This window comes from Babylonia areolata, chromosome 20 (genome assembly GCF_041734735.1).
Source record: "Babylonia areolata isolate BAREFJ2019XMU chromosome 20, ASM4173473v1, whole genome shotgun sequence".
NCBI classification, from domain to species: domain Eukaryota; kingdom Metazoa; phylum Mollusca; class Gastropoda; order Neogastropoda; family Buccinidae; genus Babylonia; species Babylonia areolata.
Window position 1 is genome coordinate 28,185,198 of NC_134895.1, and position 24,633 is coordinate 28,209,830.

A 24,633-nucleotide genomic window follows, 5' to 3' on the forward strand; every position below is an offset into this window, starting at 1 on the left:
TCATTTGACAGAATTCAGATTGAGAAAACCGGATGCCTACACTACCTAGGAATACACTTCAACATGATGCTGACCTTCAGAAAACATAGGAAAAATATTGTTCTCAAATGCAAAAAGGGTCTTTCAGTCTTAAAAGCAATGGCAACCAAAGGTATCGAACGTCACCTCTTCCTGCTATATCAGTCACTCATTCTCAATGTGATCGACTACGGACTTGGGCTAACAACGCTGTCTCAAAGCACCCTCCTAAAATTAGGAAGAGTTCAAACTGAAGCTATGAGGCTGATCCTTGGAACAACAGGCACGCCTACGGAAACCATGCGATACCTGCTTGACCTTCCTTAAGTGCAGGCCAGAAACAAGTTAGAACAGGTTAAGACCTACTTCCAAGCATTAGAAAACCCTCAAAACCCACTGCATGATGCAGTCAAGTAACCAAAAGGCAGCCGTCTAGGACGAGGAATATCATGGATGGGGCAAGCAGAAGACACAATCCAGCTAGTATGCCGACTACAAGATCTGAAAGAAAGAAAAGAATGGGAGGAAAACCCCGAGAACCTAAGTCATCTATTCAACACAGCCATTTCACCCACGCTAGGAAGACATTGTCGGGAATGGCCAGAGGGCAAAACTGATGCAGAAGTGAAGCTACTCATAGAAGAAAACAGTAAAGAAGAGGACAACAACATATACACAGATGGCTCAGTCACCAAAGGTCAGTCCAGTTGGGGATTCACTGTGAAACAAAATGGAAAAACAGTTATGGAAAAACAATTTATGAAGAGAATGCTGCCTAGAAAGTCACAACCTCTAGCCTAATGATGGAAGTGGAAGCTGTGACACATACTCTCCAGTGGCTGTCATCTGTCCATATGCCTGGAAACCAGTATGCTATGATTCTAACGGACTCAATGAACCTCATACAGAAAATTGAAAGTGGAATGGGAAGCCCAGAGTGGAATGAGGCAATGTGCAACTTTCAGATTAAAAAACTTACATGGTCATAATGCCCGGGACATGCAGGTGTTAAGGGAAATGAGCGAGCTGACAGACTTTGCTGGTAACACAACAACAAAGAGCGCCCTAAATCATAAATCCTCAGAAAAGTCAAAGAATACCAAAAAGAACAGGTACAAGGCCATCACACCATCGATCGCCTCAAAGAATTAAAGGTGAACAGAGAGAGTGGCCGTAAGTCTTGCATGAAAGGTAGAGCACGATGCTTTGCAAATCAAACAAATATCGGCATCATTTCCAAACTAACATTGTGCAATTTTCTTCAAAACAGAACAGAGTCTCTGTGGGCTTTTCCAAATACAATAGACTGAGCAACACGCTAGACGCCACATTCCTGGCAGAGATGTTTACCCACCCATCTTGTGCCAATCAGTGGCAGCCTCTGTGTGTGTGTGTTTGTGTGTGTGCACGAGTGTGTAAGTGTACACGTGTCAGGAGAGCTCTGTGCACATGCGTGTATGTGTGTGTGTTTGTGTGTGTGTGTGTGTGTAGAGGATGAGGTATGTGTGTGTGTATGCATGTCTGTACTGTGGGAGCAAAGGAATATTGGAACGTATTGGTGTGCATATATGTATTTGTATATATGTGTGTGGGGGTGGGGGATATGGGCATATGTGTGTGTGCTTGTACAAGTAAGTGTGCATGTGTGTGTATACCATGGAAGCTGTGATACATAGCCTATAAATGAGTGTGTGGAGGAGTGGGGGGTGTAGGGTAATTTGTGTGTGTGTGTGTGTGTGTGTCGGGGCTTGTGTATGTTAATGTGTATTTGTTTGTGCTTTCATATCTGTGAAACTGCATGTTTGTTGCATATCTGTTATGCATGTGTGTGTGTTTGTGTCAATGTGTGTCTGCATGTTTTACATTTATCTCCTTATTTATCATCATTATTGTCTTTTTATTTATTTTCTGTTATTATTATTATTATTATTATCTTCCTTTTTTCTTTTTTTGACTCACTTGTGTAAACAAAGTGAGTCTATGTTTTAACCCGGTGTTCGGTTGTCTGTGTGTGTGTGTGTCTGTGTCTGTGTCTGTGTCTGTGTGTCCGTGGTAAACTTTAACATTGACATTTTCTCTGCAAATACTTTGTCAGTTGACACCAAATTAGGCATAAAAATAGGAAAAATTCAGTTCTTTCCAGTCATCTTGTTTAAAACAATATTGCACCTCTGGGATGGGCACAAAAAAATAAAAAAGAAGCCAAATTATATGCAAACTGCATTTACTGTTATATTTATATTTTTTGTATTCTCTAAGCTTGGCACTTTGATCTGATATTCTGACACAACAACAAGAGCAGTCATTATTATCATTTTTTGTTCAAACAGGAACTTCTTTTGCTAAGCATGGAAGTTTTATTTATTTTGCAAATGTTTTGGTGCAGATAGTAAAAAAGGGAAATTAATCTGTAATTAATGCTAGGGGACTTAATTTGCTTTAAACTGATCTTTCTCATCTTAAACATTACATTTTGAAATTATACTCAATACATAAAAAGCTTTTGTGTTTTACTCTCAGTGTACAGGGCTTTTTGGTTTTTTTAAGTGCGAAGCTTTATAATAACAAATACAGAACACATTTTAACGATTAGATTTTTTTAATGTGTATCACAAGTGAGTCTTGAAGGCCTTGCCTCTCTTGTTTTTCTCAAGGCCTGACTAAGCACGTTGGGTTACGCTGCTGGTCAGGCATCTGCTTGGCAGATGTGGTGTAGCTTATATGGATTTGTCCAAACACAGTGATGCCTCCTTGAGCTACTGATACTGATACTGATACTTTGTCTGTCTCTTCTGTCTACCTGTCTATGCATGCAATATTTTCCTTTTGTCTTTGAAGTAGTGAAACATGTTTGCAATAGATAGTTTAGACAAACCTCGTCTGATCCATGTAACATTTATGTGTAACAAAACTGGAATTGAAAATATTTCTTAAAAATAAGAAGGCAGGAAAGAGGAGTTATCCTTTGTTGCTTTTTCTTTACCTTCTTTGTTTTTTTGTGTTTTTTTTTAATAAATGTTTTTTCATAAAAAAAGTGCCACAAGGCCCATTTAAATCCAGGGAACACCAAGACCAATATGTATGTGACTGAATTTAAAGGTTAGGTTTTTGTGTGATTTTTTAAAAATTAAAAAAAAAATTTTTTTAAGAAAAAGGAAGTGGTTGAGGCCCACTGTAAAATCATTGAAGTTCAGCTAAATTGTTTTGGAGATGTATTGTGTGCTAGCCAAGGGAAATAATTGATCATGCTATCCTCTTGAAGCATGCATACTGTGATTGTTGTGATTGGTGCTTCCTGCATAAAGAATGGTTCCTGGAGAAAAATAAGAGTTAGTTATCACCAACCTTATTTTAGTTCGAAGAGCCTTCTTAACAATGAAGTCATCTTTTTTTGTCAGACACTTACAGACACCTTGAAGAGAGCCAAAGCAGGGAAACCAGTGAGTGAAGAAGACATTCCCCCCCCTGTGGCGATGGGAGTCAGCAACACCACTGCACCTTCCTCCTCTGCATCCTCCCCCAGTCCCACTGATGCATGCTCCTCATCAGGCAAGTCAAGACTTGGTACCTTCAACTGAACTTGCTGTTGACAGTATAGAAAAGAACAGATATGGTAGAATAGAATAGAATGTCTTCATTGCCAAGTGAGCTGGGGTCCCAAGGAATGTTTGGGGAGAATTTAGATAAAAAGCATAAACATGAATTATGAATCATATACAAACACCGATACATTTGGAACTTAGATATATGTGCACATAAATATAAGTGCATATTTATGCGTATGTTCACACACATGCATGCCTGCACACAACAAAATACTGATATGATACTGATTTGTGCAGTCTTTGACATGGGCAACTGCCTTTCATCATGTTTTTAATGCAGCAGAGTTGTCCTCATCAAAGGTGTATTCTTGGAATATGTGCTATAATTTAAATGTACATAATTTTCTTTTCCAAGTTTCTTTTTTCTTCCAGGTTAATTTGTCATGGTTGTGTTTTGATGGTTTTCACATTTTATGGGGTGTCTTTGATTGCTCTGTCTTCTTGTTTCAGATTCCTTAGTTGATCAGTAATTTTGCACAGTTACAGCTAATTAGAATTTTGATCAATGGTACGTTTAAATATCTCTGGGAAAGAGAGAGACATGCACCAGGGGCGGCCAAGTAAAGGCACACAGCAGCAAGGGTGTTGCTGACTAGTTAGCTCCCAGACACCACCTGAAGTTCTAAACATTCAACATTTAAAATGAAAATCCATTCTTTAACATATTTTTAATCATTTTAATACATGGACTTTTAATCTGCTGCCAATAGACACAGCAGGAAGCAGAAGACATCCCACAGCACCAGTTTTACCGGGTACATTTGAGCCAGGTCCAAGTACCTCCACATCTTCAGGTAAACACTTAGCATCTACAGGTGTATGTTTAAGATCTTCTGTGGTTTGAATGCCATGAAAGAGCACTTTTTTTTTCCTCAAGGCCTGACTAAGCATGTTGGGTTATGCTGCTGGTCAGGCATCTGCTTGGCAGATGTGGCGTAGCATATATGGATTTGACCGAACGCAGTAACACCTCCTTGAGCTACTGATACTGATACTGAAAGAGCAGTAGAAGAGTCAGTAGAAGAATAGTTGAAGAAATATGCCAGGAAATGAAGAAGAATTAGAAATTTATAAAATAAGTTTGGTGTCATATACTGCACCCTGTCAAGCTGATACAAACTAGGCCTATTGCTCTGCTTGGCCAAATTTCATGCGGCTGACAGTGAAAAAATGCCCGGCCACATCTGGTCTGCTCTAGTCAAACCTCTCTAAAGGCGACAAGCATTGACCCATTCCTTTGGCCAAGGCTTTCAGTGCTGTCTTGTCAAGGGTTTATACTCTGCTTCATTTTAAGCATGTTCATTTGGCCTGTTTTGTTGTATTCGGCTTGTTATTATAACCTTTGTTCTGTCTGTCTTCAATTTGACTCCGCCCCCTCAAATTGGTCTTGCTTTCTTACTCACAGTCAAGCATGTCTGTCCTTTCTCTTTGCTGACCTTGGGTGTGGGTTCATAGTGTGGTCCACATGTCTCGCAAATCATCCTGTGATGTTAGGAACCATTAGTCTGGGGTAGAGCCTTGTCAGGAGTCTTTCCCAGGCCTTGAGTCCATGGTTTTTCACGATAGGGACCGCAGTGACACGTCTTTAGACACAGATCGTGGAGGCAACGCTTGTTCCTCAAAAACGGTTGTGAAGGGGAACATGGAGAAATGGGAGCAATCGACCTCCCAAGTTGTCACATCAGGAGGTGGATTAATGGGAAGTGGCAACTCCTCTCTCAGCTGCATGGACACAGGGCTGGGCACTTCCTTTCAGGGGGATGCCATGTCTGGTCGCTATCTGAGTCTTCGGGCTGTGAAGGCCCTTAGTGGCTCAGTTGCTACTTCCCTTCCCTCCCCTGCCGAGCCCCCTCCCCCTCCTCCCTCTGTGGGGGAGAAAGCCCTGGCCCTGGGGGGTACCTCTCCTTTGCCCACCCCGGGCCAAGCCAACCTAGTCTCTCCACAGGAGGGGATTCGGGATGCGTAGCTCTTACCAGTTCATCAGGCATTCCTGCTACCCGGCCAGTCTCCCCTGCTGTGGGAGGCCTGTGCATGACAGGTGGCTCTGGGCTGTTGGCGCATCAGTCTTCTGGTGGGACTGACAACCAAGTTGGACCTGACTTCCCTCCAACTTGGCAGGGTTTCTCCCTTCCTGGAGGTCAGGGTGCCAGTGACCCTTGGGGATGGGGTCACAGGATGGCTGGCGCACATGGGTGGATTTCCCCATTTTACCTGTACTGGAGCACACCTATGGTGTATGCTGGGTTGCCAGGAGGATCGGGACGCAACCCCTCATTCTCTCCCCCCACTGGATCCAGCCCAGCACATTCCACAGGGTGGCACAGGCTGCCCTGATGAGTGGGATCGACAGTTGTCAGTCAGGCCGACCTCCACGGTCAGTAGTGCCTCTCTGTCGGGAACTGGAGCCTCGGCCACCCCATATGTGACCTTCATGGTCACTACAGCTTCCCTTCGGGACTGAATGCTTCCGGGTCACCCCAACCAGGCTGGGGGAGCCTGCAGTTCCAGAGATGGCACAGGAGTGTCTCAACAAACCCACCCACACAGTTAGGGGTGCCACTTCCATTCATCCTCCTGGTGAGGAGTCCTTTTCAGTCCCAGGAGCTTTCTCTTTGGGAACGTATTTTAATGACTCTTTGAAAGGTAGTGTGTGGTCATCATACACTGCAGACCACCTGGCCTGTACGGAAGTGGAGCCCTCCGTGCAGGACAGGATGCTGGTCCCTCAACGCACTACCTTCTCCACCTACGTCAATCTCTCTTTCAAGATGTTGGTGGAATGGGACAAATTGACCAGCTGTTACCCCTTGGAGGTCTCCACAGCATACACCTTGGATGCCTTCCTCCATAGGGCCAACCTGTTGCTCAGGACATGGGGTTTCTTTCTTCAGACCCTCAGGACCTCTTCAGTGATCTGAGGTTGAACTTCTTTGGCAACAGAGTGGTCTCGGATCTGATAGCTGTGGCAGACACAGCTACCAGCCTACATTTTAACCTTGTGCTGGCCAGATGGGATGCGGTGCTTCGACTCTCTAACATACCGCTAGAGGAAAGGACCACTTTGCAGTCCATCCTGGCACAGCAGCACTTCCTTTTCGGGCAGTACATGCCCTGGTTCATCAGTTTCAGGGCCAAGATGAACAAGGAGGTTGCATCATACTTAGCCCATTTTGCGTAAGGCTGTCAGGGTTCTCTGCCTCTTATGGACTCCTCCCAGTACCACTTCGCTTAAGATGAGGTGGTGGTTTCAGCATCACTGCCAGAGGCCCAAGGCTGCTCATGCCCGGCCATGACAACCAGCCGTACCTAAGTCCAAAAGACAGCACCCCCAATGACTAGGCCCCAATTCAGCACTGCCAGTCGTGCAACCCCTACCAGTAGGGAGTCTCTCTTGGCATGCATGAACAGTGGCGCGAACTGGGACTCAATGACTGCATTGTATCAGTGCTAGAATTGGGGTACATTCTGCCTTTGGCAGAGAATCGCCGGCCTCTAAGACCTACTCCTCCTCTTTATGTGCTCAGCTCGGAGGAGTGGGAGAACGTCTTTGAGATGGAGATATCACAACTACTCCTCAAAGGGGGGATATCACAACTGTCGGACCCAGGTCTGGGCTTTTACAGCTGCCTGTTCATGATGGACACACAGGCACAGATTTGAGAGACCATTTGGGCTACCTCTATTGACCTGAAGCATGCTTATTTCCAGATCCTCATCCACCCAGTGTCCTGTGAGTACCTGAGGTTCGACTGGAGGGAAAGAGTATTCCAGTTCTCTGCCCTACAATTTGATCTTTCTCTTTCCTGTTTTTTGTTTATCAGAGTGGTGCAGGAATGGGTGTCCCTGGTCAGGTCGGAGTCCATTTGTCTCTGTGTGTACCTGGATGACTGGCTCATTCTGGCCCAGTCACAGGCCCTGTGCCAGAGACACATGGCCAGACTTCTGGACCGGTGTTCCCAACTGGGCTTTGTCAGGAACAAGGAGAAATGGGATCTATCCCCGAGTGAGTCCTTTGACTTCTTAGGGATCAGATTCGACGCGTGGTTCATGATAGTCTCTCCGATGCCAGATCGATTGAATCAGCTGGCAGATTTCCTCCACAGGTTGTGCCGTTTCTTTTTAGCAACAGTGCGGACACTTTATCTCTCCTGGCCATGATGGAGTCTATGGCACCCCTCATCCCCCAAGGCAGGGTTCTCAAGTGCCTCATTCAGAGGGCTCTGAGGCTATGGTGGTCCCAGAGAACTCAACCCTGGGACACTCAGATTTGTCTTGGAGAGTGGTTCCTCGAGGTGACATCAGATGGCTCCTCTCCCCTCTTCTAGCACAGGGTTCCCATGGCGGGTTGAGAGGGCACCCAGCAGACCTCTCCCTGGAGGGGGTGTGGGGAGAAGACACCCAGCAGACCTCTCCCTGGGGACCAAGGCTCTCCTCTGTTGGTGCCACATCAAGGACATTGCACTCAGCGAGACACATAGCAGGCAAAGTCAACTGCATCGAAACAGCGGATAGATACAAATACTTGGGTCTTTTTCATAAGAGTGGAAATTTTCACCTTGCTGAAGAGCACCTAGCCAAACAAGGAAACAAAGCAGCGCATGGTCTGAAACGCAGTGTACGAAGGAAAGAAGAAAAGATGGATGTGATGACGCAACTGTTTGATACTTTAGTCACCCCAGTTCTCAGTTATGGTGCTGAAGTGTGGTTTCTATTCAGTCAAACTGCGACAAACTTCTCCACGCCATCTATGCTGTTCAACCAATTTAACTCGCTCGCTGCCATTGTCCGCATATGTGGATGTCGTCGGACAAAGCGTTGGATGCCGATTTCCGCATATGCGGATTTGGATTTTGAAAAGTCGCGCTGTTGGAGTGACGTGTCGGATACGAAAATCAAAAGCAGAACTGATTCTTAAGTTATCTCCGGCCAACTTTTCATTCACACACACTGTGTGTGTGAAGTGAAACGCTAGTTAGCAGACAACAGCGAAGCATACCCTCGGTCAGCTCTGCAAGTTGTTTGACAAGATGGCGTCGTGTCGAGCTTTCGACACGGTAGGAGAGGTCAAACGCAACACAGCGTTGAAGCTACTTTGGAAATGATCCAAACTGAAGGCTCTGATGTTGAAGGAGATAATGTTGATTCGTCGGACAGTGATTTTGAACCATATCCCGATGAACTAGAAACAGATTCGGCCGCTGAAGAGGGTGTTTACAGTGGAGAGGAAAGCGAGTCCTGAACACGTGCCAGCTGACGGACACTGACAACGAAATCACTGAGGAAACGGACGACTTTGCTGGTGTTTTTACCAGTGATTGGACTGAAAATGGTGAGTGTGTATGTATTATATATGTGTGTGTGCGCGCACGCGCGTGTTTGTGTGTGTGTGTGTGAAAGAAAACAGTGTCACATGCTCAGGTGTACAACTCTGTGTGTATGTGTGTGTGTGTGTGTGTGTGTGTGTGAAAGAAAACAATGTCACATGCTCAGGTGTACAACTCTGTGTGTATGTGTGTGTGTGTGTGTGATTGCATACATATGTTTACTTATTTTCTGTTTTACAATAACATGGAGTTTATTTGTAGAACAAGGTGCTATAGAAATGACAGTAATAGTACTAATACTGATGATACTGTCATTATTGTTTGTAATATTGTAAAAAAAAAAAAAAAAATCTAAGGTGGTTTTCTTTGACTACATGTAAAAAAACTTAACACATTATGCTTCCATTCACATAGATATTTAGAATAAACAAGGGAATAAGCAAATAAATAATTTAAACAACAATAAGAAGAAAGAGTCAGACCTGCATTATCATTTGTGTGTGTGTATGGTTGCAGGGCATGTTGCTGTGCTGAAGTGGCAGGACAAAAAGCCAGTTCACATGCTGACAACGGTCATGCTGCCAACTACCATGGTCAGTGTGACAACACGACACCGTCCTGAAAGACAGAAGCCAGCAGTACAAGACTACATCACCAACATGGCTGGAGTGGATATGAGTGACCAGCTACTGCAAGTGCAAGGTCTGTGAAGACCTGTTCAAGCGCCACAACACACCAAGACACCAAACTGCCAACTGGTGTCCATAATGTGGTGTTCCACTGTGTGTGAAGCTGTGCCCAGGACTCAACATCACCTGCCATGAGCTTTTTCACTCCAGACAAGACTATTGTCAGTGATAATACATCAGGTTTTTGTGTACAGTGAACTCCTTTTTTTATGTAGAGACAATATTTTTTGTGTGTGCGTGAATTTCAACTTTCTCCACCATCTGTTCATACTTCATTGCATGTACTAGGTCTTCAGTTCCTCAAATAGTGTTAGGATGTGATGTGGAACATTTGTAAGCTGTTCAAGGACACTTGGTATACCTTTCTGATGGGTGCAAAAATGCTACAAAGTTCACAAAAAATGGATACCATGATCAACAACAAGATGGTGAGTAAATAATTTAATTTTTTGCACAAATATGTAACTACATTCACTGAATACACATACTAAATTTCATTTGTCTGGGTGTTTATTTGTTTTTTTGAGAATTTTTTTCCCATCCTATACAAACCCTGGGTTTTCTGGGATTCGCTAGGGGGAAAACCCTTGGCATGGAGTGACTTAATGCGTTTCTCTCTGCAAAATGCTCATCAAAAAATGAACATGTCAACTTCTGTAGGAGCTTACTGGACATAAACAAAATATCAATAAAGTTACCAGTCCTGGCAGAGTTACGCAGATACCCCATTTCTCTGACCGCAATGTGTCAGGTTATATCATTCTGAGTGCGCATCATAGAATCAAAAGAAGCAAGTATATGATGGTATGTTATTGATGAATTCATTGGAAAAAGTTCCTTGACTTAATTTTATCAAAAAGATACTGCTTTCAATTGGATTCTCCCATGTGTGGAAGAACCAAGGCACAGTCAACATTAAGTGATGAGAATATTCTGTCATGAATAAACTACAGAATAACAATGTTCAATTTTGGAATCGCACAAAAAACAGGACCGTTTCAAGGCTCTCCTTTTATTGCAAAATTGCGAACACTTTTACCTTACATGATCAGCTGCAAAAATACTAAACATAGAGGAGCATTATGTCCATTGCAAATAAGTGTACATGAACTTGAAATTGAGTGAGCACGTCACTACATCTTAACTAGGGAAGACCGGTTATGTAAACCCTGTGGAGTTATAGAGGATGAATTGTATTTTCTGGACAAGCATAGTGCATACTCTGACTTGAGATCTTACCTACTTGTGACAGTTAATTCCCAGTCTTCGAATCATTGGCCAGATGGCACTGGCTACACAATAATCCAAAAACTGATTTCTCTGTTGCCACTAAGTTATTTGCAACCAGAATTGGCAGAGTGTTTTGAAGTTCGCAATCCATAACCTTGTCTTGTGGAATTTCCTGCATGTGCTCACAACTTATTGCTTTTACTTTTTGTTTGTTTGTTGCTTTTTGTTTATAGTGTCCATAATTCCTCAGATGGGTTTTACAACAGTTAAATGAGTTCTGAGTTCTATTGGCTGACGCTCTCAGCAGGACCAAAAGTGTTATCCACACAGAATGGACCCTAGACAAAGATTGATTGATTGATTGAGATTGATATGGATACTTATATAGCGCCTATCCTCGGTTGGAGACCAATCTGTAAGCATTTTACAAATGCTACAAACATTTTCACAACAGGCTGCCTACCTGGGTAGAGCCGACTGACGGCTGCCATTGAGCGCTTATCATTCATTTCCTGTGTCATTCAATCAGTTTTCAGGCGCGCACACATTCACACTCAGACAAACATGTAACATTTCACATTTAATGTCAATAACTGTTTTGTTTATTTACCCCACCATGTAGGCAGCCATACTCCGTTTTTGGGGGTGTGCATGCTGGGTATATTCTTGTTTCCATAACCCACCAAACACTGACATGGATTACAGGATCTTTAACGTGCGTATTTGATCTCCTGCGTGCGTATACACACGAAGGAAGTTAAGGCACTAGCAGGTCTGCAGATATGTTGACCTGGGAGATTGGAAAAATCTCCACCCTTTATCCACCAGGCACCACCGAGATTTGAACCAGGGACCCTCAGATTGAAAGTCCAACACTTTAACCATTTGGCTGTTGCGCAGGGCATGGGAGTGGTGGTTTTGGCCAGTGGTGGACCTCTTTGCCACAAAGTTCAACAAGAGACTCCTGATTTATGTCTCACTGGTCGCAGACACTGAAGCTTGGTCAGTGGATGCTCTGTCTATAGACTGGAACAACCTGATCACCTACGCGTTTCTTCCCATTCCAGTTCTGTCCAAGGTGGTCCAGAAAGCCAGACTGGAATCCCCACAGCTTATTCTCATTGCGCTCAAATGGCTGGCTTAGCCATGGTACCCAGACCTGCATGCTGTGAATACGTTCTTCCTCTGAAAAACAATTTTGACAGATGAAACACACCCACTACATGATGACATTTGTAGTCAACGGTCAGACAGAAGTGGCAGGTTCATAACTCCGCATGCAAAAACATCTCATTACATTAGCTTATTCATTCCTACAGCCATTTGCATACACAATCAAAGCATCCAATACACTCACTCATAGGACTCTGTCACTAAACTTCCCCTGTCCCCTCTCCCAGCAACTGCTGAACTTTATGGTAGGCGAGTGCCTGGGCACAGACATTTTGCGTGGGACTGTGTGGCTGAGCACCGGCAAGCGTTACTTTGTGTGTTCGTGCTTGTTATTTAATGGATTTCATGTGTCTTGATGTTAATTTACTGATTTTATTGGCGTAATATATGTTGTGAGCGGGTGCAGGCATACAAGCATCCATGCATATGTGTGTGTGTGTGTGTGTGTGTGTGTGTGTGTGTGTGTGTGCATTTTACTTACAGTTACAATTTATTTGATGGATGTTCTAATTTGCTGGATGTGTTTATTTGTTTACGCCCAAGGCCAGAAGGCAGCACCCCCAATGACTGGGCCCCGATTCAGCACCGCCAGTCGTTCAGCCCCTCCAAGTAGGAAACTTGTCCCGGCATGCACATCAGTGGTGTGCTCTGGGACTCAACGACGGGATTATGTCGGTGCTAGAGTCGGGGTACATGCTGCCTTGGGCGGAGGACCGCCCCCCTCTAAGATCCACTCCTCCTCCTTAGGTGCCCAGTTCGACGGAGCAGGAGAGCGTCCTAGAAAAAGAGATATCGCACCTACTCCTCATAGGGGCTATATCTCAACTCTCGGACCCGGGCCCCGGTTTTTACGGCTGGTTGTTTGTGATTCCAAAGGTCTCGGGAGGGTGGAGACCAGTTTTGGACTTGTCCCCCCTCAACAAATTCCTCCCCAAAATCAAATTCAAGATGGACTCACAGGCACAGATTCGGGAGACCATCCAACAAGGCGATTGGGCTACCTCTATCGATCTGGAAGATGCTTATTTTCATATCCTCATCCATTCGGCATCCCGTCAGTACCTGAGGTTCGTGTGGAGGGACAAGGTGTTCCAGTTCCTGGCCCTCCCATTTGGTCTGTCCCTTGCCCCTTTCCTGTTTACCAAGATGGTGCGGGAATTGGTGTCCATCGTCCGCTCGGAAGCCATTTGTCTCTGTGTGTACCTGGACGACTGGCTTATCCTGGCCCAGTCGCAGGCCCTGTGCCTGAGTCATACGGCCAAACTTCTAGACCTTTGCTCCCAACTGGGCTTCCTCATGGACCAGGAGATACGCGATCTGTCCCCAAGTCAGTCCTTCGACTTCTTAGGGATAAGATTCGACACGCGGTCCATGATAGTCTCTCTGGCGCCAGATCGCTGGGACCGTCTGGCAGGCCTCCTCAGCCGCTCCTCCCAAGATTCAGCACGGAAACTTTCTTCCCTCTTGGGCATGATGGAGTCCAGGGCACCTCTCATTCCCCTGGGCAGGGTGCTCAAGCGCCCTCTCCAGAGGGCACTGAGGTTACGCCAGTCCCAGAGCACTCAGCCATGGGATACCCAGATATGTCTGGGCGAGTGGTTCCTCGAGGTGACATCAGAGTGGTTAATCACCCCTCTTCGGACACAGGGGGTGCCCATACCCCCACCTACTCTTCAGGTGGCACTCTTCACAGACGCCTCCTCGCTGGGCTGGGGAGCCCACATGGACTCATTCCATGCAGCAGGGACTTGGTCCCCGGAGGAGCGCCTATGCCACATCAATGTTCTGGAACTGGAGGCAGTTCGCAGGGCTCTCCTGCACTTCATGGGGGAGGCCACTGGCAAGACCATCCGCTTGTTCACGGACAAGACGACGGTCGCATGTTATGTGAACAAATGGGGGCGGGGGGGAGCGCACTCGGCAGACCTCTCCCTGCGGACCAAGGCTCTCCTCCGTTGGTGCCACAGCAAGGGCATTGCACTTTCAGCGAGACACTTAGCAGGAAAAGCCAACATCTTGGCAGATGCTCTCAGCAGGTCCAAGAGTGTCATACGCACAGAGTGCTCCCTGGACAAGGACAGCCTGCAGGGGGTGTGGGAACAGTGGTTTCCACCGATGGTGGACCTTGTTCAACAAGAGACTTCCCACTTATGTCTCTTCGGTTGCCGACCCAGAAGCGTGGGCAGTGGATGCTCTCTCTTTAGACTGGAGCAGTCTGATTGCCTCCGCGTTTCCTCCCTTTCCAATTCTGTCCAAGGTGATACGGAAAGACAGATTGGAACGCCCGCAGCTGATCCTCATTGCGCCGAAATGGCCAGCCCAGACCTGGTTTCCGGACCTTCAGTCCCTGACACGTGTTTCCACCCCTGGAACTTGAAACCAAATCTCATCTGCTGAGGCAGCCTCACTCGGGCATTCCTCATTCCAATCCTCAACTGCTCCACCTGCACGCATGGCTGCTGTGTGGTCGGAACTGTCAGCATCACCATTGAAGTCCTCGACCCCTCGGTCGGCCTCTGTGGCGGCTGCACTGACCCAGGGGTGTGCCTCCTCTGACCTCCTCTCCATAGTCACCAGAGCAAGGAGGCAGGGAACGGAGACTTTGTATGACTTTCGCTGGAAGTAATGGTGGCGGGGGTGTACAGCTCAGGGCATTCCCCCTACGAACCCTACGAGCATGCAGCTGGCCAACTTTCTGGCTCACTGCTCCTCGGTTCTCATCCTGTCTGCTAGTTCTGTGCGAGGGTACAGGTCTGCCATCTGTACCACAATTCAAACAGCTAGGTGGTCCCGCCTTTGAAGCGGATTTCCTGCTCAGAGAGGTGGCTAGGGGGGCCCCTCTGAAGGAAGCTAGAAACCCCAGAAGAGTGCCCCTCTGGGACGTGTTCCTGGTGCTGGATTTCATTCGAAAACAGCCCTTCGAGCCATTGGGGACTATTCCTTTTTGACATCCTCACCCTCAAGACCACTTTCCTTCTGTGGCTGGCTACAGGCCGTCGTAGAGGTGAACTGCATGGTTTTAGTGGAATGCCACAAGATCTGGCCTTCCACAGAGATGGTTCCATCACTATTCGTTTCCTTCCAGAGTTTCTGGCTAAGAACCAAGACCCTGAGGTTCCTTCCCCCTCTCTGAGGGTCAGACCTTTGTCTGATATTCTTGCTGAAGATGATGATGATAGGCATCTCTGCCCTGTTCGGTGTCTCAAATATTATTGGGATAGGTCTCGCCATAGGCGTTCTTCTCAGAGGCGTCTGCTCATCTCCCTCAATGAGAATTACAAGAAAGACATCGCTGCAGGCACCATTTCCCGCTGGGTTTCCCAAGTCATTCGTAGAGCCTACTCTCATGCACACAGGGATATCAGCTGTCTTCATCCCAGAGCACACGAAGTGCGGGCCATAGCTACTTCGGCTGCTTTCCAGCACTCATTGCCAACGCAGCATGTCTTGGAGGCAGCCTTCTGGTGGTCTGAGAATCCCTTCATCAGCTTCTACCTCAGGAATTTCCGTATGACCAGGGCTGACGGTTCCAAGGGGATTTCCTTTGTCGCGGCTAACACTGCCGTCTCGGTTACAAGGGCTCCCCATACGAACCAGTAGGCGTTGCCCTCCTCCATTTGCTTTAAATTCTGCATCAGTTTGACATGGTACAGTATATGACACCAAAAGGAGGAGTTTGTATTATACTCCATGTTTGGTGTTACATATACTTACCATGTCAAACTCGAATGCCCGCTCGTCCATCCCTGCGTCTCCGCCGTGGTTCTCATGGGGCATTTTCTTCGATGGCCACGGAATGATTCAGCGCTTATAGCTTTTAGAGGCGTTTGATTGGCTGAGAGCGGGCGGGCCCGTCTTTTCACTGTTAGCCGCACGAAATTTGGCCAAGTAGAGCAAACCAATAGGCCTAGTTTGCATCAGTTTGACATGGTAAGTATATGTAACACCAAACATGGAGTATAATACAAACTCCTCCTTTTGATCTATTTGTTGGATGTTTTTATTATGTCCTTAGTCTTGAAAGGGGGTTAGGGGGTGCACGGGAGGGGTAGTACCTCTAGAGGGGGGCTTGTCACGCTCTTCCGGGAGTGGTTCATCCTCTATTGGTCCCCACCACCACCTAGCTCTCACCTATGGGTCCTAGAAGCTGGTAGCATGCGGCAGCGCCCAGCCCCCGGCAACGGCTTTGACAGGCTGGCTAAACTAGGTGAGGGTGGCTGACGGGTCTCAAACCCTCGGTGATTTAGGGCTTGTCTGCCCAAGCATGTGAAGACTGGATCTGGCGGACTCTGTGGAAGAAACCTTCATGGTTCAACGGAGAGGAAGGCTGTTGCAGCAGAGCACTGTGGAGTGCTGAGGTCAGGATGAGGCACATAGGACATCCTGGTCATCCACTGCATCCGTTTCCACCTCCAGTCGTCTTGACCTCGTCTTGCCACTGGATACAGACGGTCTTGGACAAGAGAGTGAGGTCGACGGTGCGCAACTCCTCACTATAAAGTCATCGTGCAAGTCATCAGTCATCCTTCATCCCATACCATCATTTTCCCCAAGCCCTGTGGCGACAGGCGAGCGATGAAGTGACAGGTGTGGGTACACTGGTAGGCGGCTCAGGCCATCGGGTTGTTTTTCACCAACTGGAGTAGCGGTGGAGATCGGCAGCCCCCTGAGCGACTGAGCAGCCCTCTTCAGGACAGCACTGCTCACCTCCATGGCACGAGGAAGGGGCTAGAAAAGGTGCCTGCTCCACACCACCCTAGTCAGCATACCGCAGCAGACGGGGGCCCTACTCAAGCGGTCAACACACAAAGAAAAGAAAGAAGAAAACAAGGAGCACCCCATTGACCATTGCCACATGGAACGTGCGTACGCTTCTGGACAGAGGTGACTCAGACAGACCACAGAGACGCACAGCACTCATTGTGAGTGAACTAGCCAGGTACAACATCGACATCACTTTCTTAAGTGAGACCAGACTGGCAGGAGAAGGCGAACTCTGTGAGCGAGGCGCAGGCTACACCTTCTTTTGGAGTGGTCGCGGACCTGAGGAGAGACGTGAGGCTGGAGTTGGCTTTGCAGTGAAGACAACCCTCGTTGGTTAGCTGGCTGGCCCCCCGAAAGGAGTGAACGATCGCCTGATGACAATGAAACTCCCCTTATGCAACGGGAAGAAGTTTACCACCATTGTCAGCGCCTACGCGCTCACCATGACCAACCCAGATGAGATCAAGGACAAGCTCTACGAGGACCTGAATGCTGTCATCACCACTGTTCCCAACGCAGACAAGCTGATCATTCTTGGTGACTTTAACACGAGAGTTGGCTGTGACAGCACCTCCTGGGAAGGCATGATTGGGAAGCATGGGGTTGGTAACTGTAACAGCAGTGGTCTACTACTTCTCCAGACATGTGCCGAGCACAACCTTCTTATCACAAACATCGTCTTCTGCCTCCCTACCCGTAACAGGACATCATGGATGCATCCTCGCTCTGAGCATTGGCATCTCATCGACTTTGTCATCGTCAGGAAGAGGGACAGGCAGGATGTATGAGTTACGAGGGCCATGTGCGGCGCTGAGTGCTGGACAGACCACCACCTTATCGTCTCCAAACTCAACCTCCGCATCCAGCCCAAGAGACGGCCTCAGGGCATGAAAGCACCCAAACGCCTGAATGTCAACAAGCTGGAGCTAGGCAACATCAAGCAGAGCTTTGCTGACACCTTGGAGGAACGCCTTGAGTCCACCGTGCTGGTCAACCAGAATGTGGAGGCAGCATGGGGTGCACTGCATGAGACGGTGTACAACAGTGCCATGGAGTGCCTGGGGCCTTCTGCCAGGAAGCACAAAGACTGGTTTGATGAGAACTGCACTGAGATCAAGCAGCTGCTGGAAGACAAACGCCAAGCCTACAGAGCCCACACTGAAGATCCCAAGTCACAGTCAAAGAAAGACATACTGAAGAGCGCACGCAGCACCATCCAGCTGAAGCTGCGGCAGATGCAGGATTCCTGGTTGAGCAACAAAGCTGATGAGATCCAGGGCTTTGCAGACAGGAATGACATGAAGAACTTCTATAACGGCCTGAAAGAAGTCTACGGCCCTACCACCTCCGGATCTGCTCCACTCCTCAGTGCTGATGGTTCAACCCTAATCACTGACAAGGAGGGGATCCTTGAGAGATGGGCTGAACACTTTGACAGCGTACTGAACCGCCCTACCACCATCAGTGATGAAGCCATCGACTGACTCCCCCAGTGCCAGTCAGTGAGTCGTTGGATGCCATTCCAACTTTGGAGGAGACCCAGAAAGCTATCCATCTGCTATCCAATGGCAAAGTACCTGGCTCAGACTCAATCCCAGCTGAGGTCTACAAAGAAGGTGGTATGGCGCTGACTGAGAAGCTTCATCAGCTATTCCAGCTCATCTGGCAGCATGAGGCAGTTCCACAGGACTTCAAAGATGCTTCCATCATACACCTGTACAAGCACAAAGGAAATCGTCAGGCCTGTGACAACCATTGTGGAATATCTGCTGTCCGTCGCAGGCAAGACTCTGGCCAGAGTGCTACTCAACCGTCTCATAGCGCACCTTGAGCAAGGTCTCCTACCAGAGAGCCAGTGTGGCTTCCAGAAAGAACATGGGACTATCAACATGGTGTTTGCTGCCAGGCAGCTCCAGGAGAAGTGTCAGGAACAGAACACTGACCTTTACTCCACCTATGTCAATCTGACCAAGGCCTTCGATACTGTTAGCAGAGATGGCCTTTGGAGAATCATGGCGAAGTACGGATGTCCCAGAAAGTTCATCACCATCATACGGCAACTACACGATGGGATGCTGGCCCGAGTCAAGGACAACGGAGAGACTTCAGAACCATTCCCTGTCTCCAACTGAGTCAAGCAAGGGTGTGTTCTTGCCCCCACCATGTTCACTCTCATGTTTTCAGCCATGCTGACAGATGCTTTCAGAGATGCTGACGTAGGCATTGGCATCAGGTACCGCACAGATGGCTCACTCCTCAACCTCAGGAGGCTTCAGTTCAAGCAAAAACCAAGATGAGTATAGACACCGTCAACGACTTCCTGTTTGCTGATGACTGCGCTCCCAACGCTGCCTCCGAAGCTGACATGCAACACAGCGTCGACAAGTTCTCTGCTGCCTGTAACAACTTTGGCCTCACAATCAGCACAAAGAAGACTGAGGTGATGCACCAGCTAGCTCCAGGAAAGCATTACATTGAACCAAACATCTTCACGGGCAACAACTGAACGCGGTGGACAAGTTCACATACCTGGGCAGTACACTCTCTCGCACAGTTGTCATTGACGACGAGGTGAATGCCAGACTCGCCAAAGCCAGGGCTGCCTTCGGCAGACTCCATAAGAATGTTTGGAACAGGATAGGCATCACCCTGGAGATGAAGCTCAAAGTATACAAAGCCATAGTTCTCACCACACTGCTCTATGGATGTGAATCATGGACGGTCTACAAACGCCATGCCAAAAAGCTGAACCACTTCCACACCACCAGCCTCAGAAAACTTCTCAGCATAAAGTGGCAAGAGAAGATCCCTGACACAGAGGTGCTCACTCGTGCAAACTTGCCCAGCATCTACACCATCTTGGTGCAGGCCCAGCTGAACTGGGCAGGCCATGTAGTTCGCATGCCAGACCACCGGCTCCCCAAGAAACTGCTATACGGCGAACTCCAACATGGCAAGCGCTCCCATGGAGGCCAAAAGAAGCGCTTCAGAGACACTCTGAAAGCTTCTCTGAAGGCCTTCAACATCAGCCATGACACATGTGAGCTGAATGCAATGGACAGACCAAAGTGGCATTCAGCTGTCCACAAAGGTGCCAAATCCTTTGAGGCCAACAGAATCTCTGCAGCAGAGCAACGCAGACAGGCCAGGAAAAGCAGTGCCAGCAAGTCCCTGACAGCCGCCACCATCCCCTGTCCACACTGCGTCAAAACCTTCTGGGCGCAGATTGGCCTGAGTAGTCATCTGCGCACCCACAGAGCCTAACCCACCCACCCCCAGGATGACTAGATGGTCCTCATTGATCCCAACAGACGAACCACACAGTCTTGAAAGCAAGGAGGTCTGGGTCTGAGTCTCTGTATGACTTTCAATGGAAGAAATGGTTGCAGTAGTGTATGAATCAGGATGTCCCCCCTACCAGCCCTACTAGCATGCAGCTTGCTAACTTTCTGGCTCCACGAGTCTCAACCTGTTGGTTAGCACAGTGCATGGGTACAGATCAGCTCTCTGTGCCACTATCAGGCAGCTAGGTGGACCTTCCTTTGGAGCTGATTTCCCTCTCAGAGAGATCTCTAGGGATGCCTCACATAAGGAATCTAGAAACCCCAGGAGAGTTCACCTGTGGGACTTGTTCCTTGTGCTTGACTTCATTTAAAAGGAACCGTTTGAGCCTTTGGCCACCATTCCTTTCAACTTACCCTCAAGACCACTTTTCTTCATTTGCTGGCCACGGACTGTCGTAGAAGCGAGATACATGGTCTTAGTGGATTGCCTCAGGACTTGGCCCTCCACAGAGATCGTTCCATCACACTTCAATTCCTTCTGGAGTTTTTAGCTAAGAACCAGGACCCGGGGGTTCCCTCTCCCTCATTGAGGATCAGACCCTTGTCCGAAAAATGAGTCTGAAATGATAAGGATAGCCATCTCTGCCCAGATAGGTGCCTCAGATACCATTCGGAAAGGTCTTGTCACAGATGTTACTCTCAGAGGCATCCTCTCATCTCTCTTTACGAAAATTACAAGAAAGACATTGCTGCCGGCACCATTTCTTGCTGATTTTCCCAGGTCATTCTCAAAGTCTATGCTGAAGCGCACAGAGATCACAGCTGTTTGAATCCCAGAGCATATGAGGTGCGAGCCATTGTCACTTTAGCTGCTTTTCAGCACTTTGTGCTTCTGCAGCATGTCTTGGAGGCAGCCTTCTGGCAGTCTGAGAATACCTTCATCAGTTTCTACCTCAGGGATTTCTGTATGACCAGAGCTGATGGTTCCGAAAGGATTTCCTTTGTCACGGCTAACACAGCTGTTATGGTAACAAGGACTCCCCATGTGAACCAGTAGGTGTTGCCCTCCTCCATTTGCTTTAAATTCTGCATCAGTTTGACATGGTTCAGTATAGGACACCAAAAAGAGAAGTTGAATTAAACTCCCTGTTTGTTAATATATATACTTTTGATGTCAAACTCAAATACCCACCCGTCGGTCCCCACGGTCTCTGCAATGGTTCACATGGGGCTTTTCTTGATGGCCACGGAATGTGTCAGGGCTTGTAGCCTTTAGAAGAAATTGATTGGCTATAGCGGACCAAACATGGCTGGGCGCCTTACACTGTCAGCCACGCAAAATTAGGCCAAGCAGAGCAAACCTATAGGCCTAGTTTGTATCATTTTCACATGGTAAATATAAATCACCAAACAGGGAGTATAATTCAAGCTACTCTTATTGCTTTAAAAAAAAAAAAAAAAAGAATTTTCAATTTATTTATTTATTTTTTTATATAAATCAGTGAGTTTAATGGGGCAGCAAGTTTACTGGATTGCTGATATGTTCTTGTAAGGACCTTATGGAGACTGCTTTTAGTAGAGTATATGTGACACTCCACCACGGAATGAGTCGCTTTGCACCAGAGGTCGATTTTGATTATTGGTATATCATAAATCTGCAATAATGAAGGGGTTTGGAACATGTTCATAGCAATCACATACTTCTAAGCAAGATATGTTTATGAAATTTGGCACACATATACTTAGGGGCAATATCCACAATTGCACAAAGAGTTTGAAAGAAAAATATTGAGTGTACTTGATTTTATTCAAATAAGAATTAAAAAAAAATTTTGGGAAAGAATTGCGACTGAAGGATAAGCATACTTACCTTTTAATCAGCTCAACATGACTAAAAACCTACCAGTTTTAAGATTACTTTTGTTGTGGTGTTGTTTGTGGTCCAATTCCTATAAAACTTTTGCATTGTATAGTATGTGTATTAAAATTTATGTCATATTAAAGGGAAAAAATGCTAAATCATGATGCCGAATCATGTAATTGTTGTAATTCAATGTGCTGACCGGCTTACTGTGCTTGCGATATTATCATAATCCATGCAACAAGCACAACAAACTAACAGAAAATATCCATGCAACAAAACTGCTCACACAAAAAGTACAAGTTCACATGCCTTTTATCCCAGCATAGCATCAAATGAAATACACTTCATAATCCAAATGAACACTTCAAACACGTCATCTGCAAAGAAAACCTACTTGCCAGACCCATACTTCACACAATACAGATACACAACCCCAGCAAACAAACACTCAGTCTGCTAAAAAATGTGCAGATGTGTGGCACAGGTAATCAGTTCTTGTGGTACAAAGTGTTAGTCATCAGGGTGGATGATGTTGATGTTGAACCTTCTTCCTCCACTCTTTTTTCTCCACCGATGGTGTCAGTATGTTCCAAAAATGCATGGTTTATCCTGAAACAGTTTGTTATATAATACTTCTTAATCTCTTTTCATTTTCTTAAGTTTTGAATTATTTTCTGTCTTCTGAAGTTTATTCATTAATGCTAATCATGTCAGTTTAAATATCAAACATTAATTTCAGTTTTGTGCATCCACATCACAGCTTTCATTTTTTACACAGGACTTTACAAAATGCTTTACTTCTAGTTCTATGTATTTTACCAGAAAATAAAACTAATACACTTATATATATATAATTATTTCTTTCATAATGAAATCAGATAAAGCAGTTTACTGATAATAAAAGTATGAAATAGTGATAATTAATGCTGTATCACTGTGAGTATCAGTGTGCTTGTGTATGACATGCTGCAATGCATTCGGTTACTTTATGCATAGTGGCATGTCAAGCACATGCACACTGATATCATTTATGTAAATGTCTATGCCAAACTTTACAATCCATACATGTACATCTATACAAAGTTTGGAAAAAGAAAATAAGTTTGCACACTTCATGGTAAATTTATACAATAAGTCATCGTACATTTTATTGACTCACTTGTGTAAACAAAGTGAGCCTATGTTTTAACCCAGTGTTCGGTTGTGTGTGTGTGTATGTGTGTGTCTGTGTGTCCGTGGTAAACTTTAACATTGCCATTTTCTCTTCAAATACTTTGTCAGTTGACACCAAATTAGGTATAAAAATAGGAAAAATTCAGTTCTTTCCAGTCATCTTGTTTAAAACAATATTGCGCCTCTGGGATGGGCACAAAAAAATTTAAAAAAGAAGCCAAATTACATGCAAACTGCATTAACTGTTATTTTATTTTATTTTTTTTATTCTCTAAACTTGGCACTTTGATATGATATTCTGACACAACAACAAGAGCAGTCATTTTTATCATTTTTTGTTCAAACAGGAACTTCTTTTGCTAAGCACAGAAGTTATATTTATTTTGCAAACGTTTTGGTGCAGCTAGTAAAAAAGGGAAATTAATCTGTAATTAATACTAGGGGGTTTAATTTGCTTTAAACTGATCTTTCTCATCTTAAACATTACATTTTGAAATTATACTCAATACATAAAAAGCTTGTGTGTTTTACTCTCAGTGTACAGGGCTTTCACTATGTTCATTCGCCCAAATGGTCTTTTTCTTTGAATACTAAAATCAATACGACGAGTGGACTTTATAGATCTATTGGCTGAGCCCTGAAGGTCATGGGCAAAAATCAGTTGAGTACACATATTTATACATATTCAAAGCGCGTGCTCATATTCTTCGCGAACACGAACAACGCCATTTTGTTTCAAGTTGTTGACCTGCCCGTTCAGTCCTATATTCAATTGACAATACACGATAACATGTGATGGAAAGTTGGAGAAGGAGACCGTTAAATATTTATTCAGAGAAAGATTTGTGAACGCCTCATCACTTACTGGATTATGCCCCAAACCGCCATAAAAATATCCACAGAATCAGTCGGAATTCACAGTTAAAAATAATAAACCATGAGAGTTAATACCCTTGAATTGATGAAATGCAAAAATTTCCAGTCTTGACTTTTCTCAGAATGAAATCCTTTTCACTTCATACAGCGTTTAAAAGTACTTGTACTTGGCTCTACATGTTATTAGTTTAACAAAATACTCAATTTTCATATCATCTTTAAAACTATAAAACTAGAATGAACATAAAAGAGAAATTGAATTGACTGTGGCAGCCGGGTGTAACTAAACTTGTACATCTATCTAGATCCAGAGAAAACGGTTAAATGTTGCAGTGTGATTGTGGCGATAGCCACATCTCCTTTACTGCCTACTTAAAAAGAATTTTTAATTGTCCTTAAAGATTTTTTGAATGCCCAAGATACACCAGAATAATATGATTTGAACAGCGTTCTCACTGCGAATACCGCAATCGATTTATCGCCCTTTAAAAAAAGCATGTTTAAATAATATATTTTTGAACGTCAGTTAAGGAGCCACTATAGTGTAATGGATAAGACCGTTTCTTCTCATCTGAACACGCAGAGTTCGAATATGCCGTTAGGACTTTATTTTTTTTTCTTTTAACCCGAAGC

At 45.7% G+C, this 24,633-nt stretch overlaps 1 protein-coding gene across 9 annotated transcripts in view; it reads left to right on the forward strand.

The window, feature by feature from the left end:
* Nucleotides 1-24,633, forward strand: part of LOC143295370 (coiled-coil and C2 domain-containing protein 1-like) — a 286,204-nt gene that overhangs the window by 56,329 nt on the left and 205,242 nt on the right. For 8 of the 9 annotated variants that reach the window (XR_013057010.1, XM_076607032.1, XM_076607028.1 and 5 more), the window contains exons 5-6: nt 3,417-3,567; nt 4,334-4,417. Coding sequence is in view for 8 of the 9 variants with exons in the window: in XM_076607032.1 (XP_076463147.1) it covers nt 3,417-3,567; nt 4,334-4,417 (235 nt within the window). In the remaining variant the exon portion in view is untranslated. The remainder of the gene's footprint in view (nt 1-3,416; nt 3,568-4,333; nt 4,418-24,633) is intronic. The other variant, XM_076607034.1, reaches the window with a different exon arrangement.